Below are 27462 nucleotides of genomic sequence, written 5' to 3' on the forward strand. Positions count from 1 at the left end.
CCACAACCTTGATCGAGTGGTCGGTAGTCAACTTCACCTCCTCGATCGTTTCACCGTAGACTTCGAGCGTAATGTCGTCGGCAAATCCGACAATCACCACTCCCACTGGATACTCTAACCTCAACACCTCGTCGTATTTACATGACATTCCATAACACCGGACTCAGGATGGAACCTTGCGGGACTCCTGAGGTTATGTGAAAGCACTTCCGACCCAACCCCTTTGCGGAGCTTGATCGTGGCGATCTGCGGGCCTGCTGGGCCCTATCGCAGGCAGATTGATGCACTTGGTGCATCAACCTCACACCGCTGCTCATGTGAAGCTGCGAGCTCTTCTGCGTCGATGATTTCGCACAGGTTTTTTCATTAGAGAGTGCACTTTTTCGCATAATACCTCTTGAGCTAGTGCCTTGTAGGAGGTCCCTTTCATGACAGCCCCCTTTTCAGCACTAGGCACTAGCATCATCTCTCCAGTCCTGGTGCGCCGGATGCTCTCTAAATCCGCGCCCAGCGGTGAGAGGCGATTTTTGCCTCGCATAGCCTTTAGCACCTCGACGTACGTGTCTGCCTCGGTTTTGAAGACCAGCGCGTCGCTTCATTCGCGTTTACGGGCTGACTTCACTTTTCACACTACCTTTTTTCCTCTTTGGCTTTTCACCCGCCCCTGCCGGACGCTTCTCAGGCTGCGTCTCCTCGGCACGTTTCGGTCATATTTACAGCTCGAGCCGTGGGGGTTTTGACCTCTCCGCTACGGTTCCGGCGAGCTGCATGTTTTCGTACTGCATTGTCGCGTTGCCAGCAAAGAGGAAGCTGTCCGTTTGGGTGGGCCGTTCCTCTTTGCTCGCATCAACCGCACTTCGCTTTTCGACCAGGAGATCATACTCCTTCTTGGCCAGAGCCAGCGATTTGCTGAGCTTCAGCAGGCCCTGTTTCAGGTCCTTGCTGATGGTAGTCCGCCTACTCGTGTAGCCGATCAGCCCGTCCAGCTGTTCGGCAACTACTAATGTCTTTGGTAAATCGCCCCTGTTACGGTTCAGCACTCGCGTAAGGTTCGCACCGGTCATCACCGCTTCCTCGGCCGATGCTGAGCCGCCTCGTGATCCTCCTGTTGAACCTCCTGTCGGGTGCTCGCTGGTGGGTGCCTCAGCTCCTCATAGTGGCGAATAGGTTCAACGCCGTTCCCTCTGCCTCTCTAGTCTCGATCACATTGTTGTTGTTGTTCATGAATTTAGTAGTCATTTTTGTTGGGCCTCTCTTAGAGTCGCTATCCGTCACTGCAAATGAAGTAGTCGTGATTGATCCTGGTGATTATCTATGCAAGCAGGGATGCCACCCGAGGTTTGGCTCAGACCTTTATAAGAACTGGGCTCAGAGCAGGATCAGCGTTAATCAGGAGTGTTCATCTGAACCTACTTCCACCCAGTAAGTTGCCTAAGCTGGGTACAGGTCAGGAATGTACTTTAAGGCTACGCCACGGTTATATAAGACAGCGCCGACATTAGCCTATACGCCGTTTGAAGTCAGTAACACCCGACCTTACTAAGAGGATAGAATGCCGTTGCTACCAGCTGAATTGTGCGAAGTTACCTAAAAAGACACGGACACGTTTAATGCTTCCAGTGAGCTATTTGCTCTTTGAAGGAAGCACGACACTAGACAACGGACTAGCATGCAACGCCCAGTGGCACAGCTGAAAACTTTTCCTGACAGCTGCGACGGGAATCGAACCCGCGCTCCTTTGCATGATGCGACTAAAGGCTTGGTGACCTTAGCCGCACGACCACGAAGCCACAAAGTTACCTAAGCGTGTACCATCGCAGTTACCAATTACAAAGCATGACTTGGCTAGTGTTGGCACTGGCAACACGGATGATCGCATGGCAGTATGTGCAACAGACAGTGGCGATCTGGATCACCCTTCAATCTGACAAATTGGAATCGAAGAACGAAGCGGAATGTCAAATGATATGACTAGCGAATTTGATAAACTGTCATAACAGGCTAGAAATAAGACGAAGCGAATTATTTTGTACAAAAAGTGGAGAAGCTATAATTTGTTATTATTATATTCTATATTTCTGCACTGTGAGTACCATTGAATTGGAAATCTATATATATAAAAATGAGTTTCAATTTCCTTTGAGGCAACAAAACTCACGAACGGGTAAACCGATCAGGATGATTCTTGCATGGTTTGATTCGTATTCATGGTGGCTGTGTTTATATGCAATAAAAGTTACGAAAATCATTTAAAAAGGTATGAAAATTGTGAAAATACTGATTTTATATGAGCCGGGAACAAATTCAGCATGATCAAAATTAACTCAATCTAGAGTGCGGTGACGTTATGAGCTCAAAAGTTGTCAAACCACCATAGCTTGGCAAGACAACGTTTGCCGGGACAGCTAGTAAGCAAATGAATTTATTACGTTATTAATATTACAGCTGCTTGTACTGAGTAGACCTGTGCGCCGCCGCGCCACGCCGCCGCCGCCGACCCTTTTTGCCCCACGCCGACGCCGACCGTGATATCGGCGGCGCGCCATACGCCGATGTTTGTCACGCCGCCGATTTTCATATTTCACGCCGTTGATCAGTGCACGAACAAAATTTTGTTTACATAAAGTTGAGATAAAATACTAATTTTCTTTCGAAGATTCCTCTAAAATTCCAATCAAAGAATTCTTCAGAAGTTCCTTAAGAGATCTCTTCAGGAGTTTCTTTAAAGATGTCTCCAGTAGTTCCTTCAGAGATTCAGGGATGCCTCTAGGAGTTTCAATATGCATTTTTTTTTTCAGAAGATCTCGACAGAAGTACCTTAGATTTTTTTTTTTCAGGAGGATTCAGAGATGCCTCCTAGAAATACATCCGAGATTCATTCAGAAGATTCATCTGGGGTTCCCATAGGAGGTCCTTCAGAGATTAGTCAGAGAGTTTCTCCAGGGATTTTTTTTCTGAAATTCCTTCAGGGATTCATTCAGGAGTTTCTTCAGGAATTAGTCCGGGAGTTTCTTCAGAAATTCTTCTAGGAGATCTCTCAGGAATTCCTCTAGAATTCCAACAACGGGTTCCTCCTGGCGTTTTGTGTTCTTCAGAAACCACTCCAGGAGTTCCATCAAGGGTACCTTCAGGAAATCCCTCCTGGAATTTTTTAAACAATCCATCCTGAAATTCCTTCAGGGATTCCTCTCGATATGCCTCATGGAAAATTTTCAGAAATTCTTTCAGGAGATCGTTAGGAATTTATCTAGGAGTTCATTCAGATATTCCTACAGAAGTTCCACCATAGATTAATTCATGACCATTTTCGAGGATTCATGCAGTATAGTAGTTCTTACAAGGAATGATCCAGAAGTTCCTTCGGTGACCTCTTCAGGAGTTCATTAGAAATTCCTTCAGAGGTTATCTAAGCTATTTCAACAGGAGTTCCCTCGGGTATTCTTTCAGAAGTCCCTTCAGAGATTCTTTCAGGAGGATTCATAGATACCTCCTGCAGGGATTCCTTCTGAAGTTCATTTGACTTTGTAATGGCTTTTCCAGTCTTGACAAATTTCAAATACAGCTATTTAACCTTCCTTCTGCATTAAGAAAAAGTAACACATTTGGCATTAAGGGGTCAAAAATGGCCAATAACTTTGACACGCTCCCAAAAATCCATTTTTGATCCGATTTCCATTCTCTTAGGCTTAAATGAAAGATATGAGTTCCAAGAATCAGACCATGGCTAATTCGTGGCCATTCCGGGACATGAGCCCCTGTAACCGGTTCCGGAAGGTGCCCACTGGGGACATGTACAGATTTTAGTGCAAAGGCTCGTTTCGACGATTCAAATGCCGTATTTTTTTTTAATCTAGAACCTGAAAGCGCGATAATTAGGGCATGAGCACATTGTTCATATCCGGATATTTCGGAACCGGTTCCGGTGAGACCCGGAGAGGCTGGAGAGGCCATTTTGAGCTTACTTTTCTTCAGTATCGAGGAAATTTTGATCACATTATCAAACTAGTCATGTGACGCCTCTATCTTTATGGTTTTTCATACAAATAACAGTGATAATCCGGAAAAGCACTATTGAAAAACTGGGCCAAACGCGGCCACAGGAATGTGACATGAAGAAACATGTTTGGAGAACATTCTGAGCATACCATTTCTTTACGAATTCCTCCAAGGGCACCTCCAGAAATTCCCCCAGGAAAATTCCTTCGGTATACCACCAGCAAATCTTCCAGAGATACATACTGGAATTCCTCTGGAAATTCTCGGAATTTCTCTAAGGACTCCTCCGATAATTACTCTATGGATTCCTCCAGTTAATTTTCTAAAGTTTTCCTCCAGTTCTTCCTCAAGGAACTCCTATTAGGAATATCTCCAGAGTTTTCTCCAGGGATTCCTCCAGAAGACCCTCCCAGAATGCCTTCAAATATTCATCCAGAAATTTCTCTGGGGATTCTTCCAAAAATTGCTCAAGAAATTCCTCCAGAGATTCCTTCAGTATTCGTGGAGGAAATCCTCCAGTAATTTCTCAAGGAATTCCTCCAGGGAATTCATCATTTATTCCAAAAAGAATTCCTCCAGGAGTTTTTCCAGAATTCCTCCAGAAATTCCTCTAGAAAATCCTCCAGTGATTCTTTTAGGAATTTCCTGGGAATTACTCCAAAAATTCCTAAGCGATTCCTGAAGGAATTCCAGCAGAAATCCCTCCCCTTCCCCCAGAGATTCTTCCATGAAATACACCACGAATTCTTTCAAATATTCCTCTAAGAGTTCCTTCAGGAAATCCTCAAAAAAATCTCCCAGAGATTCCTCCACAAACTCCGACAAGGATCCCTACAGGAAATTCTCTAAGAATTCCCGAAGAAATTCATCCAAAACTTCCTACAGGGAATACTCCACGAATTCCTCCAGAAATACCTTAAAGATTTTCTCCAGGGACTCATCCAAGAATGCTTCTAGGGATTCTTCCAGGAACTCCTTCAGGGACTCACCCAGGAACTCTTTCAGAGATTCTTCCTTCAATTCCCTCGGAGATTCCTGCAGAAATTGGTACCAGAAGATCTTAAAAGATTCTTTCAAGTATTCGTCCCGGAATTCCTTCTGAAATTCCTAACGAAATTCCTCCAGAGTTTTTTCAGGAGTGCCTCTAGGGATTCCTTCAGGTATTCGTCAAGGAATTCCTTCAAAGATTCCTCATGAGATTTTCAAGGAATCCCCAAGAACTTCTCCAAAAGCTTCTAATGAGATTCCCCAAGGAATTCCTCTAAAAAATCCTGCAGAAATTTCTCCATAAATTTCTCTAGAGGTTCGTCCAGAAATACCTCCAAGGATTCCTTCAGGGATTTCTCCAGGAATTCCTTCAAGGATTCCATTAGGAATTCCATCATGGATCCCTCCAAAAATTCCTTCAAGTATTTCTCCAGGAATTCCTTCAAGGAGATTCCTCCAGGAGTTCCTCCATGAATTCCTTCTAGGATTCCTCCATGAATTTTTTCCTGGATTCCTCCAGAAATTCTTTCTAGCATTCCTCCAGGTATTCTTTCAGGTAGATTCCTCCAGAAATTCTTTCAAGGATTCCTCCAGGAACTCCTCCAACGATTTCTCCAGGAATTTCTTCAAAAATTTCTCCAGGAATTCCTTCAAGGATTCCTCCAGGAGTTTCTTCAAGGATTTCTCCAGAAGTTCCTTCAAGGATTCCTCATGGAATGCCTTCAAGGGTTGCTTCAAAAATTCCTTCAAGCATTCCTCCAGGAATTCATTCAAGAATTTCTCCAGGAATTTTATCAAGGATCCCTCCAGGGATTCCTTCAGGGATTCCTCCAGGAATTCCTTCATGGATTCCACGAGGAATTCCATCAAGGATCCCTCCGAAAATTCCTTCAAGTATTTCTCCAGGAATTCCTTCAAGGATATTCCTCTAGGAGTTCCTTCTAGGATTCCTCCATGAATTCCTTCTAGGATTCCTCAGGGATTTTTTTCTAGGATTCCTTCAGGAATTCCATCAAGCATTCCTCCAGGAATTCATTCAAGGATTTCTCCTGGAATTTTTTTAAGGATCCCTCCAGGGATTCCTTCAAGGATTCTTCCAGAAAATTCCTCCAAGGATCCCTCAAGGAATTTCTTCAAGGATTCCTCCAGGAATTCCTTCAAGGATTCCTTTAGCGATTCCTCCAGAGATTCTTCGTCGGGTTCTTTCAGGAATTCCTTCAGGAATTCCTCCAGGGATTCCTCGAGGAATTCCTTCAAAGATTCCTCTAGAAATTCCTTCAATGATTTCTCCAGGAATTCCTTCAGGGATTCTTCCAGGAACTCCTTCAAGGATTCCTCCAGGGATTCCTTCAGGAATTCCTCCAGGAATTCTTTCAAGGATTCCTCCAGGGATTACTCCAGAGATTCCTCGTCGGATTCTTTCAGGAATTCCATCAGAGATTCCTCGAGGAATTCCTTCAAAGATTCCTCTAGAAATTCCTTCAAGGATTTCTCCAGGAATACCTTCAGGGATTCTTTCAGGAACTTCTTCAAGGATTCCTATAGGGATTCCTCGAGGAATTCTTTCAAGGATTCCTCCAGGAATTCCTTCAAGGATTCCTTCAAGGATTCTTCCAGGAATTCCTTCAAGGATTCCTGCAGAAATTCCTTCAAGGATTCCTTCAGGAATTTCTTCAAGGATTCCTCTAGGAGTTCCTCCAAAGATTCCTCAGGGAATGCATTCAAGGATTCCTTCAGGAATTTCTTCAAGCATTCCTCCAGGAATTCATCCAAGGATTTCTTCAGGAATTCATTCAGGGATTTTCCGGGAATTCCTTCAAGGATTCCTCATGGAATGCCTACAAGGGTTGCTTCAAAAATTCCTTCAAGCATTCCTCCAGGAATTCATTCAAGAATTTCTCCAGGAATTTTATCAAGGATCCCTCCAGGGATTCCTTCAGGGATTCCTCCAGGAATTCCTTCATGGATTCCACGAGGAATTCCATCAAGGATCCCTCCGAAAATTCCTACAAGTATTTCTCCAGGAATTCCTTCAAGGATATTCCTCTAGGAGTTCCTTCTAGGATTCCTCCATGAATTCCTTCTAGGATTCCTCAGGGATTTTTTTCTAGGATTCCTTCAGGAATTCCATCAAGCATTCCTCCAGGAATTCATTCAAGGATTTCTCCTGGAATTTTTTCAAGGATCCCTCCAGGGATTCCTTCAAGGATTCTTCCAGAAAATTCCTCCAAGGATCCCTCAAGGAATTTCTTCAAGGATTCCTCCAGGAATTCCTTCAAGGATTCCTCCAGCGATTCCTCCAGAGATTCTTCGTCGGGTTCTTTCAGGAATTCCTTCAGGAATTCCTCCAGGGATTCCTCGAGGAATTCCTTCAAAGATTCCTCTAGAAATTCCTTCAATGATTTCTCCAGGAATTCCTTCAGGGATTCTTCCAGGAACTCCTTCAAGGATTCCTCCAGGGATTCCTTCAGGAATTCCTCCAGGAATTCTTTCAAGGATTCCTCCAGGGATTACTCCAGAGATTCCTCGTCGGATTCTTTCAGGAATTCCTTCAGAGATTCCTCGAGGAATTCCTTCAAAGATTCCTCTAGAAATTCCTTCAAGGATTTCTCCAGGAATACCTTCAGGGATTCTTTCAGGAACTTCTTCAAGGATTCCTATAGGGATTCCTCGAGGAATTCTTTCAAGGATTCCTCCAGGAATTCCTTCAAGGATTCCTTCAAGGATTCCTTCAAGGATTCCTTCAAGGATTCCTTCAAGGATTCTTCCAGGAATTCCTTCAAGGATTCCTGCAGAAATTCCTTCAAGGATTCCTTCAGGAATTTCTTCAAGGATTCCTCTAGGAGTTCCTCCAAAGATTCCTCAGGGAATGCATTCAAGGATTCCTTCAGGAATTTCTTCAAGCATTCCTCCAGGAATTCATCCAAGGATTTCTTCAGGAATTCATTCAGGGATTTTCCGGGAATTCCTTCAAGGATTCCTCATGGAATGCCTTCAAGGATTCCTTCAGAAATTCCTTCAAGCATTCCTCCAGGAATTCTTTCAAGGATTCCTCCAGGAATTTCTTCAAGACTCCTCTGGGAATTTCTTCAACGATTCCTCCAGGAGCTCTGTCAAGCATTCCTCCAGGAATTCTTTCATGGATCCCTCCAGGAATTCATTCAAGAATTCCTCCAGAAAATGCCTCCAACGATTCCTCCAGGAATTTCTTCAAGGATTCCTCCAGGAATTCCTTCAAGGATTCCTCTAGGGATTCCTCGTCGGATTCTTTCAGAAATTCTTTCAGGGATCCCATGAGCAATTCCTTCAAAGATTCCTCTAGAAATTCCTTCAAGGATTTCTCCAGGAATTCCTTCAGGGAATCTTCTAGGATATCATTCAAGGATTCCTCCAGGGATTTTTTCAGAAATTCCTCGAGGAATTCCTCCAGGAGTTATTTTATGTAATATTTCAGAGTCCTCGAAAAATCGTCTAAGGATTTCTACAGCTGTTTCTCCAGAGATGCCTCCAGGAATTGCTCCATGAATTCCCCCAGAGGTTCGTCCAGAAATTCCTTCGAGATTTCCTGAGGAAAATGCTTGAGGAAACCTTGAAGGAATTTCTTTAGGAATCCCTGGAGGTATTCCTGGTTGAATCTCTGCAGGTATCCCTGGAAGAATCCCTTAAGAAATTCCTGGAGGATTTCTTAAAGAATTTCCTGAAGGAATCCTTAGCGGAATACTGAATGAATCTCTGGATGATTTCTTGGAGGAATCTCTGGAGGAATTCTTGAAGAAATTCTTGGAGGACTTCCTGCAGGAATTTTTGGAGGAATTCATGAAGGAATACCTAAAGAATTCATTGGAGCAATTCCTGGTGGAATCCCGAAGGAATTCCTGGAGGAATCCTTGGTGGAACGTCTGAAAGAATTCCTGGGGAAATCCCTGAAGTAATTCCTGGACGAATCCTTGAACGAATTCTTGAGGAATCCTAGGAAAAATGTCTGTAAGAATTCCTGGAGGAATTTGTTGAAGAATTTTTGAAGGAATTTCTGGTGGAATTCCTAAAGGAAACCCTGGAGGATTTCTTGGAAGAATATCTGGAGGAACTCCTGGAGGATTTCTGGGAGGAATTCCTGAAGGAATCCTTGGAGGAATTTCTGAAAGAATTCCTGGAGGAATCCTAGGAGGTATCTCTGGAGGATTTCCTGGAGGAATTCTTGGAGGAATTCCTTCAGGAATTCCTGAAGTAATTCCTGAAGGAATCCCTGAAGAAATCCCTGGAGTATTTCTTGGACGACTTCTTCGACTTCTTGGAGAAATTCTTGGAGGAATTAGTGAAGGAATTCCTCAAGAATTCCTTTGAGAAATTCCTGGAGGAATCCCTGGAGGATCCCCGAAGGAATTCTTGGAGAAATCCTTGGAGAAACGTCTGAAAAAATTTCAGAGGAATCCCTGAAGAAATTCCTGGAGGAATCCTTGGAGGACTGGTTGGAGGAATCCCTCGAGGAATTCGTGGAGGAATCCCTGGAGGAATTGCTGGAGGAATCTCTGAAGGATTGTCTGTTAGAATTCCTGGAGGTATCTTTGGAGCAATTTCGATAGGAACACCTGCAAAAATTTCTAGAGGTATCCCTGAAGGAATTCTTGGACGAATTACTGGAGGAATCTTTAGATGAATTCCTGAGTAAATCCCTGGAGGAATCCCTGGAAGAATGACTGTGAAAATTCCTGAAAGTATTTTTGGAAAAATTCCTGGAAGAACCCCTGTGAGAATCTCTGGAGGAATCCATGGAAGAATTCCTGAATTCTTGGAGAAATCCTTGGAGGAATCCCTGGAGGTCCTGGAAGGAATCCTTAGATGAATTTCTGAGTAAAGCTCCGGAAGAATTCCCAGAGAAATCTCTGGAGCAACCCGTGGAGGAAGTCCTGGAGGAATTCCAGAAAGAATTTCTGTGAGAATTCCTGGGGTATCTTTAGAGAAATTCCTGGAGGAATCCCTGGAGGAATTCCTGGAGGAATCCCTGAAGGATTTCCTGGAGGAATCCGTGGAGCAATTCTTGGAGGAATCTATGGAGATAACCCTGGAAAAATTTCTGGAGATATCCGTGAAGAAATTCCTGGAGGAATTCCCGGAGGAATCTCTGGATAAATTCCTGGAGGAATCCCTGGAAGAATGTTTGTGAAACCTCCTGGAGATACCTTTGGAGGAATTCCTTGAGTAAACTTGAGGTATCCCTGGAGGAGTTCCTGGACGAATTCCTGGACGAATTCCTGGACGAATTCCTGTGGAAATCCCTGGAAGAATTCCTGGGGAAATCCCTGGAGGAATTCTTGAAAGAATCCTTAGATGCATTCCTTAGTAGATCCCTGGAGGAATTCCTGGAACAATTTCTGGATGAATTTCTGGAAAATATCCAGGAGGAAGTCCTGAAGAATTCCTGGTAGAATTCCTGCAGGAATCACAGGAGGAATCCTTTTATGAAGTCCTGAAATAATCCCTAGAGGAATTTTTGGAGAAACCTCTCAAGACAATTTTGAACAAATTCCTGGAGACATCATTGGAGGAATTCCTGTAGAATTCCCTGGAGGAAATCCTGCAGAAATCCCTGAAGGAAATCCTGCAGGAATCCCTGAAGGAAATTCTAAAGGATTTCTTGGAGGAATCTCTGGCGGATTTCTGGGACGTACTCTTGCGAAATTCATGGAAAAATTCTTGGAGGAATTCCTGAAAAATTTAGGAGGAATCCCTGGAGGAATTTTTGGAGATATCTGTTCAGAAATCTCTGAAGGAATCCCTGGATGAATTGTTGGAGGAATTTGTGATGGAATTTCTGAAGGAATCCTTGGAGAAATTCCTGCATGAATCTCTGGAAGAATCTCCGTAAAAACGTTTTTAAGAATTCCTGGAGAAATTCCGGAAGGAATACATGGAGGAATTCGTGGAGGAACCCTTGGGGGGAATTCTGGAGGAATCCCTGGAAGAATGTCTGTGAATATTCCTGGGGTATCTTTGGACGAACTCCTGGAGGGATCCCTGGAGGAATACTTGGAGGAATTTAAGGAGGAATCTCTGGAGGAATCCTAGGAGAAATTTCTGGAGGAATCCCTGGAGGAATATCTGTGGGAATTCGTAGGGGTATCTTTCCCAAGCAGCACACAAGTCACAAAGAAGTGTCGACTGCGCAGATTTTTGGTTGTACAAGAGTTACGTTCATGTAATTCTAACTCAAAGGCAGAATAACTTGAAAACGACTCGTGTCCAACCAAAAACCTGCGCTGTCGACACTTTTTTGTGACTTGTGTGCTGCTTGGGTTGGAGGATTTCCTGGAGGAATCCCTGGAGGAATTCCCGGAGGTATCCGTGAAAGAATCCCTGGAAAAATTATTGGAAGAAAATCTGGAAAAATTTCTGAAGGAATCCCTGGAGGATTTCTTGGAGGAATCCCTTGTGGAATTCCTGGAAAAATTCTTAGAGGAATCCTTGGAGAAATTTTTGAAGAAATTCTTGAAAGTTTCCTTAGAGTTTTTCTGGGAGGTACTCTGGAGAAATTCCTGGAAGAATTCTTGGAGGAATTCCTGAAGGAATCCTTGGAATATTTCCTGGAGGATTTTTTGGAGGAATCTCTGCAGAAATCTCTGAAAGATTTTTTGGAGGAATTCGTGAAGGAATTCCTAAAGAAATCTTTGGAGAAATTGCTAGGAACTTCTGGAAGAATTCCTGGAGAAATCCCTGGAGGAATACATGGAGGAATTCCTGGAGGAACCCTTGGGGTAATTCTGGAGGAATCCCTGGAAGAATGAATATTCCTGGGGTATCTTTGAAGGAATCCCTGGAGGAATTCCTTTAGGATTCCCTGGAAGAATTCCAGGAGGAATCCTTGGAGGAATTCCTGGAGGACTCCCTGGAGAAATTTTTGGAGGAATCTCTGCAGGAATCTCTGAAGGAATTCTTGGAGGAATTCGTGCAGGAATCCTTGGAGTAATTCCTGAAGGTATTCTTGGAGGAATTCGTGCAGGAATCCTTGGAGTAACTCCTGAAGAAATCTTTGGAGGAATGTCTGGAAGAATTCATGGAGGAATTCCTGGAGGAATCCCTGTAGAAATTTTTGGAGAAATTTCTGCAGGAATCCCTGGAGGAATTCTTGGAGGAATTCGTGAATCCTTGGAGAAATTTCTGGAGGAATTCTTGGAGGAACGTCTGGAAGAATTTGTGGAGGAATTCCTGGAGGAATCCCTGGAGGAATACCTGAAAGAATGGCTGTGAGAATCCCTGAAGAAATCTCTGGAGGAATCCCTGGAGGAATTTTAGCAGGAATCTTTGAGAGATATTTGAAGCAATCCCTGGAGGATTTCTTGAGGGAAACCTTTGAGGAAATCCTGAAGGAATCCCATCTCTGTCCCATCATACAACCCCCATCTCCAGACATGTTTCTTTATGTCACGTTCCAGTGGCCGCAGGTGGGATTATCACCTAAATTTGTATGAAAAACCATAAAGATAGAGCCGTCACATGACTAGTTTGGTAATGTGATCAAAATTTCCTCGATACTGAAGAAAAGTGAGCTCAAAACGGCCTCTCCAGCCTCTCCGGTTCTCACCGGAACCGGTTCCGGAATATCTGGATATGGTCAATGTGCTCCTGCCCTAACTATCGCGCTGCCTTTCAGGTTCTAGGAGAAAAAAAATACGGCATTTGAATCGTCCAAACGAGCCTCTGCACTAAAATCTGTATATGTCCCCTGTCGGCACCTTCCGGAACCGGTTATAGGGGCCAATGTTCCGGAATGGCCACGAACTCATATCTTTCATTTAAGCCTAAGAGAATGAAAATCGGATCGAAAATGGATTTTTGGGAGCGTGTCAAAGTTATTGGCCATTTTTGACCCCTTAATGCCAAATGTGTTACTTTTTTTGTTGCTCTCTTCCTAGATGTCGCTGAAAGCGGATTATAGCTCGAAAATACTCGTTTCCAAAAGTTAGGAAAAGTCAGAAAATTTCAGATCTCTAACTTATTTGGCTACGTCATGATAATCAAATTAATGTGCTGATTGGCCAAAAATGACCCCAATGCAAAAGGAAGGTTAATCTTGTCCGACGTTTCGGTTACATTTGGTATCTTTCTCAGGGACTCAATTATTGCCGATTTTTTCGTCCAGTGTTGTTCTGTCGAACAATGGTTGTCGAACGGATTGAGTTTTCTCCCACAGCAGTTAACGATTTTTGGATTCGACTGCGACAGAATTTAACTTTGAAATTGCTGTTCTAGTCTTGACAAAATTCGAAAACAGCTATTTTATAACGTTCTTTTAGAAATTCATACAGGAGTTCTTACAGAAATAAGTCCAAGAGTTCATTCATAGATTCCTCTAGGAGTTACCGGAATTCATGCAGATGTTTCGTCAGAGGTTCCTCCTGAATTTCTCCAGGGATTCCTCCAGAAGTTCAGAAATCTTTCCAGGAGGAGTTCCTTCCGAGAATCTTACAGGAGGATCCAAGGATTCCCCAAGAAGTTTATTCAGGGATTCATACAGAAATCCACTCAAAAATTAGTATAAAAGTTCCTTTTAAGAATCCTTCAGGATATCCATAGGGGATTCCTCGAGAAGTTTATTTAGGAATTCATCCATGAGTTATTCAAGGTATAGCTCTTGAGATTCTTTCTGAGATTTTTCCAGGAGGACTCACGGATGCTCCAGGAGTAAAATCAGAGATTTCCTAAAGGAGTTCTTTCAGGAAATCTTGTTAAAGTTACTTCGAGAATTTCCTTAGAAATATAATCATGCATTTCTCCAGGATGTTATCTCTTATGGAGTTTCTACAAGAATTTCTCAAGCATTTCCGTCTGGAATTCCTCCAGAAATTCTTTTGGGGACTTCTCCTGACAATCTTTCGGGGATTCATACTGGAAATCCTGCAGGGATCCCTCTACCCGGAAAGATTCCCTCGGGAGTTTGCGCTGAAAATCCTTCAAGAATTCCACCTGGAAATCGTTCGAAGATTGCTACCGGCATTCTTTCGGGGATTCCCCCTGGCATTCCTGCATCGATTTCTCCTGCAATTTCTTCGGTGATTCCTCATGGACTTCCTTCGAGCATTCCTCCTGAAATTCCTACGGGAAATTTCTCCTGGAATTATTTCGAGGATTCCTCTTGGAATTCCTACGGGGATTCTTTTTAGATTTCCTTCAGGGTTTCTTACTAGACTTCCTCCAAGAGTTCCTCCTGATTTTTTTCAAGGATTCCTCCTGATATTCCGTCGTGGATTCCTCCTGGACTTCCTTTGGTGATTCATCATGGAATTCCTTCGAAGATACAACTTTAACCTTCTTCTTGGAATTTTTCCGGAGATTCCTCGTACAATTTCTTCGAGGGTCTCTGCTAGAGTTCCTTCAGCAAATCCTCCCGAAATTCCTTTGGTGATCTCTTCTGGAATTCCGCCGAGGATTCGTCCTAGACTTACTTCATGGATTCAACTGGAGATTCTTTCAGAGATTTCATTTGAAACTCCGTCGTGGATTTCGCCAGGAATTTCTTTGATGATTCTTTTTAGAGCTCCTTTGGAGATTCCTCCTTGATTTCCTCATGGAATTCCTTCGATAATTTCTCCTAAAATTCATTCGGGATTTCTCCTGGAATTTATTTGGAAGTAAAAAGAAAATCGTGTTAAGTACTGTTTCTTTGAATTCCACTATCGAGGATTTCGGTTTGAAATCCTTTGGAGATTCCTTCTGGAGTTCTTCGGGAATTCCTCATAGAATTCCTCCAGAGATTCCTCCTAGAGTTCCATCGGAAATTCCTCCTGGACTTTTTTCAGGGATTCCTCCTTGAATTCCTCCGGGGATTTCTCCTGGAGTTCCTTCGGAGATTCATTCTAGAGTTGTTTCTGAAATTCCTCCTGTAATATCTTCGGCGTTTCCTCTTGCAATTCCTTTGGAGTATTCCCTTCCAATTTCTCCGGAGATTCCTCATGGAATTCCTACTAGAATTTCTTCGGGGTTGGCATTCCTTCTGGAAATCCTTCGGGGATTTCTCCTGAATTTCCTTCGAGAGTTCCTCATAAAATTCCTTCCTTGACCTTTTTCAGGGATTCCTCCTGGACTTTAACGAGGATTCCTACTGATTTTTTTCCAGAGATTTCTTCTGGAATTCCTTTGAGGTTTCCTACTAGAATTCCTTTTGGGGTTTCACTACAAATTTCTTCGGGGATTCCTCCTAGAATTCCTTCTAGGGTTCCTCTTGGATATTTTTCGTTGATTCCTCCTAGAAATCCTTAGGGGATTCTTTCTCGAATTCACTTTGAAATCCCCACTGGAATACTTTCGAGGATTCTTTCTGAAATTCCTGTTGGGATTTCTTTGGGAATTACTGCTGGAATTTGCTTGGAACTCGTGCTGGAATTCTTTTGGGATTACCTTGTGCAAATTCTGCGGGAATTTCATTTGGAATTCTTTCAGGGCTCCCTCATGGAATTCCAACAAGTATTCCTCCTGGAACTCCTTCCGGGATTACTCCTGAAAATCCATTGGTGATTCCTTCTGAAATTCATCCGGGGAATTCTGCTGGAATTCTGTTGGGGAATCCTCTTCGGGAATTCTTCATAATTTTCCCAGGGATCTCTCTAAGGTAAATTCTTGAACTACTCATAACTGATTCCAGCAGAAGTTCCTTAAGGGTTTCATACAGCAGTTCTTGCAGGGATTATTCCAGAAGTTTCTTCATTGATTCCTCCAGGCTCCTTCTGGAATTATTTCGGAGATTATTCCCGGAAATCTAATGTTCTAGGAAAACAAAACGAAAACTGCAGCAAAATCTTAATTTGCAATGGAGAAATGCAACATGCACTAATACGGATACGGATATAGGTCTTATTACTGGCCAGTGGCCACAGTAGTGATGAAACCGAACAGGAATAAAAAGGTGTTCATTCAAACGTAAGATTATAAGTACACAGGGTCATTTGACAAATAAACTGAAGAAAAAACATCTGTTTGACACTAATGAAAATTCGATCGAGTCAAACAAGATGTTTGAGCATTGGTTTCTTTTTGGTCAAATACTTCATCCTGTGTATTGGCATAATAACTACAACAATGTCATCAATGGTTATGAAAAAGCAAAGACTGGACTACAAATTCTACAGCGTAAAGACAACTTCTTCGTTTCGCCAATGTTGAAATTATGGTCAAATTTTGGTCACGCCGATTCACGCCGCCGCCGCCGCCGCCGAAAGCTGCCACCGGCGTGACGCCGATGACGCCGCCGCCGCCGGCCAAAAATGGCCCTCACGCCGCCGCCGAGCAAAATAAAGTCGGCGCACAGGTCTAGTACTGAGGTCGAAGAACTGATAGATCAAAAGTAACCTTGGTTCGATCTAGTTAAATGTAAGTTATTTTGCCTCGCAATTGAATTCGTTAGATCTAATTTATTTGTTAATTTAGATTACAGTGCAGTAGTTTATCGCTTAAATCCCAAAGGAAAGTTTGGTCACTATAAGTTGCCGAAATTGTAAGCACAAAACACCGATTTCATGATAAGTACTTGGCTAAATGAACTTTATTGGTTTAGCTTAAAAGCAACTCGTCAATAAACTGTTCGCTGAAGAATCGACGACTTCTTTCCTTGGACTGCGGTAACAACTAGTATACCATAATCAGGAGCTTACTGGCGTCGTTCTTGATGTGCCCGAGGCACCCCTAGCTTGGCTGTAACACTTTGGAAGCGGTGCCATGTCACTTGTACAGAGTTGCTTCCGGATGTGTGGAATTTCTGAAGAAGCCCAGCATAGTCCACTGTTGGATCCCCGCCACGCCTAGGCTTACTCCGCTTGAGCAATCCGTATGCCCCGGTGCACGGTCCCGGTGCCAAAAGTGGTAAGTCCTCACTGGTGTGCAGATATGGTACGCTTAGAAAAGAATCCTATGCTCCCACCTGACTCGCAGAATGGGGGATTCGTCAAGCCCCTGGACTCCTGTCCCTGCTGCCCGTTCACAGTAGGTTCTAGACTTAAGGGTAGATCAAAAGATGGTTTAAGTAGGAAGTGGATAAGAAGAGTTCCAGTGAAGGCACAAGGGTGCCTCTAAGATTGTTTATGGGGGACAAAGGGGGCTTAGTTAGGGGAGAGATTGAGTTTTCAAGGGGGACAAAATAGTATATCAGGGGCTGTTCATAAACCACGTAGACCAAAATTTGGCCATCTCAGACCCCCCCTCCCCCCTCTATTACCGAAAATGCAAGAATATCGGAAAGAAACCCAAAAAGACTCCACTCGCATAAAAAGATGATCAGGGCTGATCGATAAATTAGCAACTCTCAAAATGCTTCATTTTCAAAATATTATATTCTACGCATCAGGCCTTATGACTACCCTACCTCATGTCCCTCGATCGGATGCTGCCGGTGTTCATCGGTCCGTACCGATGACGATTCGTTCATGGGGCCCCGTTTCGATGCGATGGATGGACGACGGTATTCAGAACGCGCAATTCGAGCGCTTTAGCTAGCGATGATACGCTTTCAGATCACCGGTTGGCAATCTATCTCCTTGCTTCATTTGCCCGCTGACAGGCACCAATCTCCTTACGATCACTCACGCTTTTGGCCGTTGTCAGCCAGTAACTCCGTGTCGGCTACAATCCCGGCTGCGCGTGAGGCCTATCACACTCTGCTGTGGACAACGGCGTTAGGTTGGTTTGACGACGACGAGGGCGACCAAGTTGGTACGGCGGTAACAGCATTCCCCGCTTCGTCGAACGATTACGCTGCACTGTGCTCGTCCGAGAGAGATCAGTGGACGGCGAACGATGCAATCTTCAGCGTGATGTGACGTGAGGGTGTGACGATCGATATAAAAGGCCCTCCGTAGAGAGCCTTTTGTGGGTGCTTTCTTGGCTGATCGTGGCGAGGTGCGAGGTGGCGATTTCTACGATCGTTGCCTTCAATCGTTGCTGCTGTCTCCGTCGTAGCCGAGTTTCTGCACTAGATAAAGTGTGGCGCAGTGGCAATGGCGACTTGCTCTCGTAGCTCTAATGACCTCTGGTTATCGGGACAGCCGGGTCTTCCGTGGATTCCACAATGGCTCACCGACATCCGAAATTACCACTTAGGCCTATAATGGATCTTTTGTCGCCGAATGGTGTTAAACAGAACTGCACTTTTGCCGGTATTAAACAATGCGGCGACTACTTGGGAGGACAGCAGCAATCGAATGGCGGGTTTTCTACCTTCAGCGGATCGCTTTGTTCGATCGCTCGATCGTGAGAGCGCTGGATTGGGAGTATTGGTGTTGCCAGGTGTGAGATTTTCGAATCTGTGCTTTCGAGCGCAGGGTTGCCTCTCGTGCGTTTCAGCCAAATTAAGGCGATCTTGCGTACGGCCGAAAAGGTATCGTAATACAACTCCACGATACACGAAACGAAATTTTCGAGAACTAGGTTCTCGAAAATTTCGTTATGATTGCTCAAGCTTCTCCTTTTCCGTTTTGATGGTATACTTATGGTCGATAGAGGCTTATTTCTTATCCTAAGTATTACTGTTTCGACAAACAATTCCAGCATTGGACCACGAAGACAGTTTTTGGTTTGTAGGTAACATAAGGAATCTAAAACATACTCAAGAGGGTCTGCTTGCCTACACCGCATTTGGTGACAGATATTGCAAGACGTATTACGGAACCATAGTAACCACTACGGAGAAAATGATCTTATTGCTAGCTTATATCTAGTTTGCCTCTATCGCCTGAGTATTGGGCGGATTATGGCGTAGATAATACGTTGGGTGGGTAGTCTTAGGATTGGCCTTATATAAGTCCATGCGTATGATTCGAGAGCGCGTTTTCGAATGCGCTTATTTCGAGTGCGCTAGTTCTAGTTGCATTTATATGAGTAGTGCTATAATAGTTTTGAATCGTTTGACGTGATTCAAAATTTGCGAGGAGTTGACGGTAATAAGTGAGTGAGTTTCTTCTGGCGATCATGCCTTGAGTTATGCGTGACATGATAGTTCTTTGGTCTGAAGCTTCAGCGGATGTTCTCGTGCTCCAGTTAAAGTGAATTTGTCCTTGGTTGGTTGGTTGCGAAGCGGCGTGACGGATGTGCTTGATGATTCGGATTCAGGTTGTTAACGGCATTCAGGTCCATTCACGATATTCCTTGGTTCGAAGCTCTTGGTGGTGTTTCGCAGTCCAGTTACTGGATGACGAGGTTTCGTGGCATGTTTTTGGTCCTCTAGTCAATCCCGTAATAGTGTTTCTTCGGCGTATTGCTCATAGTCTACAGCTGCTGGGTTGCTGCGTACATAGCTGGATAACAGATTTCTTAGTCAGGTTTTATGTCCTTTGCGTGGTAGATTCCAGTTTTCGAAGTCTTGATATCTTCAAGTAGATAGTTGTTGCAGCCTTGTTGTTGACGAACGATACATGGATGGAATTTAGGTCCCAACTTCTTAGTTCGGTGATCCGCGGCTGATGACTGTTCGAAGGAACGCCGCCAGACAATGTCTCCTACAGCGAAGCTCCTGTTCCTTGCCCGAAGATTATACCGTTTCCTGCTGTTCTCATGCGCTGAATTGATCCGTGTTATGACGAACTGATGGATGTTCCGGATTGTCCTCCAGCGAGCTTCCTGTGCTTGTCTGGCATCCTGGCTTGAGTTCATGTTGGCTACTGGATAAGCGTCGGTGAAGATGATGTGATCTCGGCCAAAGTTGCAGAAGTACGGACTGCAACCTAACGTGTCATGTTTAGTTGTGTTAATCGCACATACGGCTTGCTGAAGGTGTTGATCCCAGTCTCTCTGATCTCCGTCCAGTAGAGATCGGATACACGTGATAAGTGTCCGATTTGTCCGCTCCGCTGCATTACACATCGGCGTATAGAAGGCAGTTTTCATGTGAATGATATTATAACGTTTTAGCAGTGACTGGAATATTTGGGAGATAAACTGAGAGCCTGAATCGGAAACAATAATCCTCGGAGTGGAGAATTTCAAGAATACGTAGTTCTCCAAGAACAGTACCATTTGTTGGGCGTTGGCAGCGCGAAAAGGCTCAGCAATCACAAATTTGGTAACCCAATCGACGATGACAAGTAGCACAGTGTTGCCTTTCTTAGATCTAGTCATCGGTCCAACCCAATCGATGGAGATCAGTTCCCATGGCAACTTCGCTGGCTTAGTGCTGCCCATGGTCGGCATGAGTGTGGTGTTTGATGCTTTGCTGGCCTTACAAACTTTGCAGGATTGGACGTATTTCTTTATGTCGATTGCCATTTTTGGCCAATAATGTTCCCGTTGAATCCGTTGGTGAGTACGTTCGTTTCCCAAGTGCGCGGCGGTGGGAATGTCGTGGAAGCGATGCATAATATCCCTTCTCTCTGATGCCGGAACAACTCTTTTCCAACGATGAGTTCTTCCGCCTGTTTCCTCTGTTACTACGCAGTTCTTGTATAACGTGTTTCCTATGATCCGAAAGTCGGGATACTTGTCTGCATCTGCTAGCACATTCTTGCACAATTGATCAAACCACGGATCCATGGATATTGGTGTGGTCGAGGAAAGACTGCAGACCGTTTCAATCCGGCTTAGACAATCGGGAACTACATTCGCACTTCCCTTCCGATACTTAATGTCGAATGAATATGCATTCAGCCTCAATATCCACCTGGCGAGCAATGGCGTCGGGTTCTTCATGGTTTTCAGGTACGTCAAACTCGAATGGTCGCAGTAGACGGTAAAGTGTGTCCCTTCTATGTATCCCCGAAACTTTTCTATCGCGCGTATGACTGCCAAACACTCTCTCTGGGTAACAGAGTACTTCCGTTCGGCCGATGTAAGTTTTTGGGAGAAGTAGCATATGACATGTTCCGTTTCCTCTGTCCCCTGAGTTAGAACGGCACCGATAGCTACGTCACTGGCATCACAGGCTATGGCGAAAGGTTTAGAGTAGTCTGGTGTTCGAAGTACTGGTGCAGAAATTAGTTGTCCTTTCAGCGTTTGGAATGCCTTCTCACAATCCTGGGTCCATTTGAATTTCATCTTAGCTTTCGTTAGTTCAGTTAGCGGAACCGCTGTCTTGGAGAAATCTTGGATAAAACGTCTGTACCAGCCGCACATGCCAACGAAACGTTGCACCTCCTTTTTTGACGAGGGCGTGGGAAACTTGCTTATGGCTTCTACTTTTGTCTCGTCTACGTGCCAACCCATGTCATCCAGAACGTAGCCGAGATAGTCCAGGCTGCGGCGGCAGAAAACGGATTTCTCCGCATTTATCGTTAGCCTTGCGGTGTTCAATCTGCGAGCAATTTCCTCCAGCAGTTTAAGGTGTTCTTCGAAAGTGTCTGTGGCCAGAATTAGGTCGTCCAAGTAGACAAATACTTTTGGCTCCAAATCCATGAACAAATGGTTCATCACCCTCGACAAAGCTTGGCTTGCGGTCGATAGACCAAAGGGAACAACTTTAAATTGAAAATGTCCCCGCTGGGGAATTGTAAAGGCCGTCTTTGGTCTGGACTGCTGATCCAACGGTATTTGCCAGAATGCGGCCTCTAGATCAATCGATGACAGGAACTTGGAACCGCTTAGGTTATTCATGATCGACGCGATGTGTGGGATTGGATAGGCTTCCTGCACGATGGTTGCATTTAATTTTCGCGCATCGAGGCATAGTCGCATCGATCCGTCTTTCTTTTTTACTGCTACCGTGGCATTGTTCCAGGGACAATAGATCGCCTCCTCGATGACGTCCATTCGTAGCATACGATCCACCTCCTTGTTGAGATCATCTAAAACGAACTTCGACATGGGATAGTATTTCTGTTTAAAAGGTAACGCATTTCCTGTGTCGATCTTGTGGCAGTAGATATTCGTACGGCCCAGTCGACCTGTGTTTGATGAAGTAGGAAATCGCTGAATCGTCTGTTGTAGCTGTTGCTTCTGGTAGTCCGTTAACTTGGCCAGCATCGTTGAATTTGTATCCGACGTCACAGAGATTCCACAAACCGTGGCCTTTACTCCAAAACGATTCCAGAAATCCATGCCAAGGATTAATACTGTTGGCATAGATTCTAAGAACAATATTGGAAGAGTGCGAATCTTGCCGTTGTATGCTATAGGCACGTGTGCAAAGAAGGATATGTTATGGGGCGAATTATCCGCTGTTCGAATTTCTCCTTTCACTGGATACTTCACTAATCCCAATTTATCCGCCAAACGCGTGTGGTCGCCTCCTACTAAACTGCATGTTGCGCCGCTGTCCAAAAGTCCACGAAGTTTTGTATTCAACACCGAAATTTCTGCATACGGACGGTTGTCCGAATTTGTTGGGTCTATGATAATGCTTTCTATTTTCCGGAATTCTGGGATACTGCTCACGGAAGGAATCTGTTTTGTTTGGGAGGAATTCTCGCCTTCTACCGAGAAGACTCCCGGCCGGCGTTTCCCGATGGCATTCTGGTGATTTCGGACGTGAGTTGTCTCCACCTGGATACGCAACTGTCGCAGCTACGTGTCGTGCATCCTTTTTTGCCACATGTGAAACAAAATAAGAATGTTTTCGGATTGGGGCAGTTGGGATATGTGTGTCCCGGCATTTCACATTGCCAGCAGGCTACCGGGTTCGACTGGTTGCCTTGGTTGTTGGAAATGTTGTTTGTTTGAGTCCTGCCTGAGACGGGTCTGTTCCAGTTTGTTTGAGATTGCAAAGCATTCACTTCTTCTACTGAGTTGGCTGGATCCTGTTCGTGGAGTGCAAGCTCTAGATGGTCTATTTCTCGTTGTACGCTGGTCGGAATAAAATCTCCTGTTTGAGGGGGAATATCTTCGGATACCAAGTTGACTTGTTGACGTCCAAAATTAGTTCGAATGTTGGGTTGAGGCTGTCCAAGAGATGGGTACGAAGATCGCGGTTGTTGGAAGTTTTCGTTTTTTGTTGAAGTTGGTCGTGCACCCGTACTGCTCCGATTACGCATGGAGTATGATCGAGAAACTTCGAAGTCTCTACATACGGTGACCAGGTCCTCTACTGTTTCGGCTCGGGAGGCTGTGGCGATTGGGATGAAGTCCGTGTTGAGATGCGATTTCAAAATGAACAACTTTTCCGTTTCCAGCATTGGAGGCTCCACAATCTCGAAAACTGCCAATAAGTCCCTATAGAAGTTCGAGAATGTCTCGGTAGGACCCTGGAAGCGAAGATATAGGTCTTGCTTGATGATTTCGGAATAGTTGGGTGGAAGGAACTCCCGTTTGATCAGTGTTTTGAAGTCATTCCATGTTCGGAAGGATTGATACGTTCTGCTGTACCATTGCAAGGCACGGCCCTTCAAAAGATGTTTTATAGACCGTACGAGCGTCCTTTCGTCGACTCCTTCGGTGTCGGCATACGTATGGACCTGACTAAGAAATTCTCCAAGCTGAATGGTGTTCGCTGAGCCGGAATACTGGAATGGCCATTTGTGTACCGGCTGAGAACATCTTTGTGTGAACTGGTTTTGATTCGGTGACGCGGGTTGTCCTCTGTTCTGGGAGTTTTGATTGACGAAGAAGCGGAACATCTCATTGACCAGATTTGGCGGCATTCCTTGATCTACGAAGCCCTGTTGGTTATCCATATTTGGCATGACGTTGGGAGCAGGCGGTCGTGTTCTCTGGTGCTCGGGTGAGGACGTGTTTCTGGGAAACTGCCGATGAACTGCTCCCGTTGATTGTGGGGTCGAACGTGCTGATTTTGGCGAACCTGCTACATTGGCAGTTGATAGCATGTTGATGATGCGGTCCAATTGCTCCTGCTGCCTTGCCAGTTGTGCTTGAGTCTCTTGTATCTGTAGCTGCAGATTATGAGGCTCTCCGTTCTCTACGGAGGCTGTTGCACCTTCGTGTACCTCTGACTCCGTTGTTTCGTTATTCTTTATACGGTTGAGCTCTCGTAGGTCCGATGGGAGAATATCCTTGTCGCCTGGGGTGTTTCGTCTTAGAATCTCATCTGCCCTGATTAGGTAAGATTCAATTCTGGCGATGGACTTGTTTGCGTTTGCTGTGATTAGGGAGTCAGTGATCAAGCTGAGTCTCCATCGGTAGTGATTCAACCTGGATCGGTTCATCTTGATTTCTTCCACCGTACCTTGACGCAATGCTTGCTCGATAGCCTTGAATAGCGGATTGAGTTTTGCTTGGCACTGGTATATGTGGTCCACATCGGAGATGATGTGCGATGCTGTTGATGGGGCATTCTGGTTTTTGATCTCCTTTTCAATTAATTGTTGCAGTTGCGTGATCTGCTCCTCATGTTGTAGATTCGATGGGTTCTTCACTCCTCTCAATTTCAGCTCAAACTCCAGCTCCTCCTCCAATAGGTATTGCACTTCCATATTACACATGCACGTCACTTAACTCACTTCTCACTCAACTCACTTACCGAGACGAATCACGTTTTGACAGCGGAATTCGATAGAAAAACAAGTGGGTTTTTAAGTTGGGCGCCAACATTACCGAAAATGCAAGAATATCGGAAAGAAACCCAAAAAGACTCCACTCGCATAAAAAGATGATCAGGGCTGATCGATAAATTAGCAACTCTCAAAATGCTTCATTTTCAAAATATTATATTCTACGCATCAGGCCTTATGACTACCCTACCTCATGTCCCTCGATCGGATGCTGCCGGTGTTCATCGGTCCGTACCGATGACGATTCGTTCATGGGGCCCCGTTTCGATGCGATGGATGGACGACGGTATTCAGAACGCGCAATTCGAGCGCTTTAGCTAGCGATGATACGCTTTCAGATCACCGGTTGGCAATCTATCTCCTTGCTTCATTTGCCCGCTGACAGGCACCAATCTCCTTACGATCACTCACGCTTTTGGCCGTTGTCAGCCAGTAACTCCGTGTCGGCTACAATCCCGGCTGCGCGTGAGGCCTATCACACTCTGCTGTGGACAACGGCGTTAGGTTGGTTTGACGACGACGAGGGCGACCAAGTTGGTACGGCGGTAACAGCATTCCCCGCTTCGTCGAACGATTACGCTGCACTGTGCTCGTCCGAGAGAGATCAGTGGACGGCGAACGATGCAATCTTCAGCGTGATGTGACGTGAGGGTGTGACGATCGATATAAAAGGCCCTCCGTAGAGAGCCTTTTGTGGGTGCTTTCTTGGCTGATCGTGGCGAGGTGCGAGGTGGCGATTTCTACGATCGTTGCCTTCAATCGTTGCTGCTGTCTCCGTCGTAGCCGAGTTTCTGCACTAGATAAAGTGTGGCGCAGTGGCAATGGCGACTTGCTCTCGTAGCTCTAATGACCTCTGGTTATCGGGACAGCCGGGTCTTCCGTGGATTCCACAATGGCTCACCGACATCCGAAATTACCACTTAGGCCTATAATGGATCTTTTGTCGCCGAATGGTGTTAAACAGAACTGCACTTTTGCCGGTATTAAACAATGCGGCGACTACTTGGGAGGACAGCAGCAATCGAATGGCGGGTTTTCTACCTTCAGCGGATCGCTTTGTTCGATCGCTCGATCGTGAGAGCGCTGGATTGGGAGTATTGGTGTTGCCAGGTGTGAGATTTTCGAATCTGTGCTTTCGAGCGCAGGGTTGCCTCTCGTGCGTTTCAGCCAAATTAAGGCGATCTTGCGTACGGCCGAAAAGGTATCGTAATACCTCGTAGACTTTTGTCCATACAAAAAGTTTGAAATTTGTATGGAGCGTAGACTTTGGCCAGAACCCCCCCCCTCCCACCAAAAAGTCTACGTGGTTTATGAACGGCCCCTCAGGGAGTTTTAGAGGCTCGATAGAATAATGTTCCGTTTCTGGAACACGTGTATGTTTTTCATGTCTTATTGCTTTTTGCAATGATAAATGAACAGGCATAACATTCTATTTATTCATGTAAATTCCAACCATAATAATGAGAACGAAAGCTTTCCAAACCACACAACAAATTGATAAGTTGCTGACGTAGCACGCTGCCTTCGCCAGTAACAAACGAAGCACGTACGTGTTCTCCTTTCACTTGATTTAAGTTCCATTTCCGGTGCCCCCACTCTGACTATACTGACTGTTGCGGTTGGGGGTTGCTTACTGTCCGTCCGTCCCGTCCGTCCCTACTCGCCACATGCGTACCAGGTCAGGCCACGCAGTTCTCTAGTGCTGCTCGTTCTGAATCGTCCTTATTCCACTTGAGCAGACAGCTGCCACCGAGCAGAGATTTTTTTTGCGTTTTTCATGTTCTTCCGTTTTAACTTACATCATCCCATTCCGATTGGGAAGATGTATGAGAGTTATATCAAAAACGTCATCTAAAAACATATTTTTTATGTTTAATTTAGCATGATTGTTTGAAACATTGTTAGTCAATCCTCAATTATATCTGATATAGAATTGTTTGAAAACCTCCGAGTAAAACAGTATAAAACAAGCTCACCAATATTCCTACGTAACTGCTAAGCAACTGCAGGCAAACTACCCCGACTGCATCTGACGAATAATTTTGAACTTTCCTTGTCCCATCCTAGTCGGGATTCCAATCAACTACGTCGGACAACCGTGGCGAAAACTTTCCAACAAAGTTGCGTGACTCATTGCGTGGTCCGGGATTGAATCGGGAAATGCAGCCTTCCACCATGAGGCAGTTTTTTTTTCGTTCGTTCAGTTAACCTCCGAGTCCTACTACAACGACGACTCGACGGACGGTTTGTTTGGGCACGCATGGCAAAACGATTACACGACCTCGCGCCGCCGGCTTGGCAGAATGTGTGTGTGTGACGGACGGGTGCCGATTGCTGGCGTGCCACACCTGCTCTTTTAATTCTGGTGGATAAATGGGCCGGATATTATGTTAATTAGAGCAAACCGGGCACGAGGCACGCTGAGACAGGAATTAGGGACGGAACACACGGCCACAAACCGAGCCGAGCCTATACGACCGGGTATGAGGGAGGAATTTTAATTCAGTTGAATGGATTTACAGACATTTGATGGCTCGCTGACTGAATCCGTGCTTAACCGCTCATAAGGGCTTTCATGGTGATTCAACGCGTCAAAAGGATTACAATGTGTGGGGGCTGTTCAGTATTGTATGACACAGTTTGTAGCTTGGTTAGTTTGACGAAAGTATGCAAAGTTTCTTCGTAAAGATTGCATGCGGACACATACTTTGCGTTGGTATGAATCCCAAAGGGACTTCTACAGAGTGGTGAACTGTCTTGTCTTGCATTTGAAGATGTCATGCGAAAAGCCAGGTGAAGCAACCGGTGTAAGGCTTTGACCAAAACCTGCCAATTGGTTTGCTACGCTGATAAATCTTCCAGAGATCGGGAATTCCTCCAAGGAATTCTTGAAAAGTTCCTCCAAGGATTCCTTCAGGTGTATTTCAAACTATACCTTCAGGAATATCCACAGAAATTTCATCATGTGTTGCTTTAGCGATTTATTCGAGGAAACTTTAAGATTATCTGGCATCATGCATCCATGGCACAAATTTCCCAAATGGAGGAGAACGTGCCCCTCGTGCCA

General features: G+C 44.8%; 2 protein-coding genes across 2 annotated transcripts in view; both read right to left on the minus strand.

Moving 5' to 3' along the window:
- The window catches only part of LOC109412379 (protein disks lost), an 842465-nt gene that overhangs the window by 695650 nt on the left and 119353 nt on the right, over nt 1-27462 (minus strand). The window lies entirely within an intron of this gene.
- LOC115257342 (uncharacterized) lies at nt 22354-25601 on the minus strand. The gene has a single exon (XM_029856809.2). It carries the CDS (start codon nt 24324-24326, stop codon nt 22365-22367), a length of 1962 nt encoding a protein of 653 aa, XP_029712669.2. The 5' UTR covers nt 24327-25601; the 3' UTR covers nt 22354-22364.

This window comes from Aedes albopictus, chromosome 2 (genome assembly GCF_035046485.1).
Source record: "Aedes albopictus strain Foshan chromosome 2, AalbF5, whole genome shotgun sequence".
NCBI lineage: Eukaryota > Metazoa > Arthropoda > Insecta > Diptera > Culicidae > Aedes > Aedes albopictus.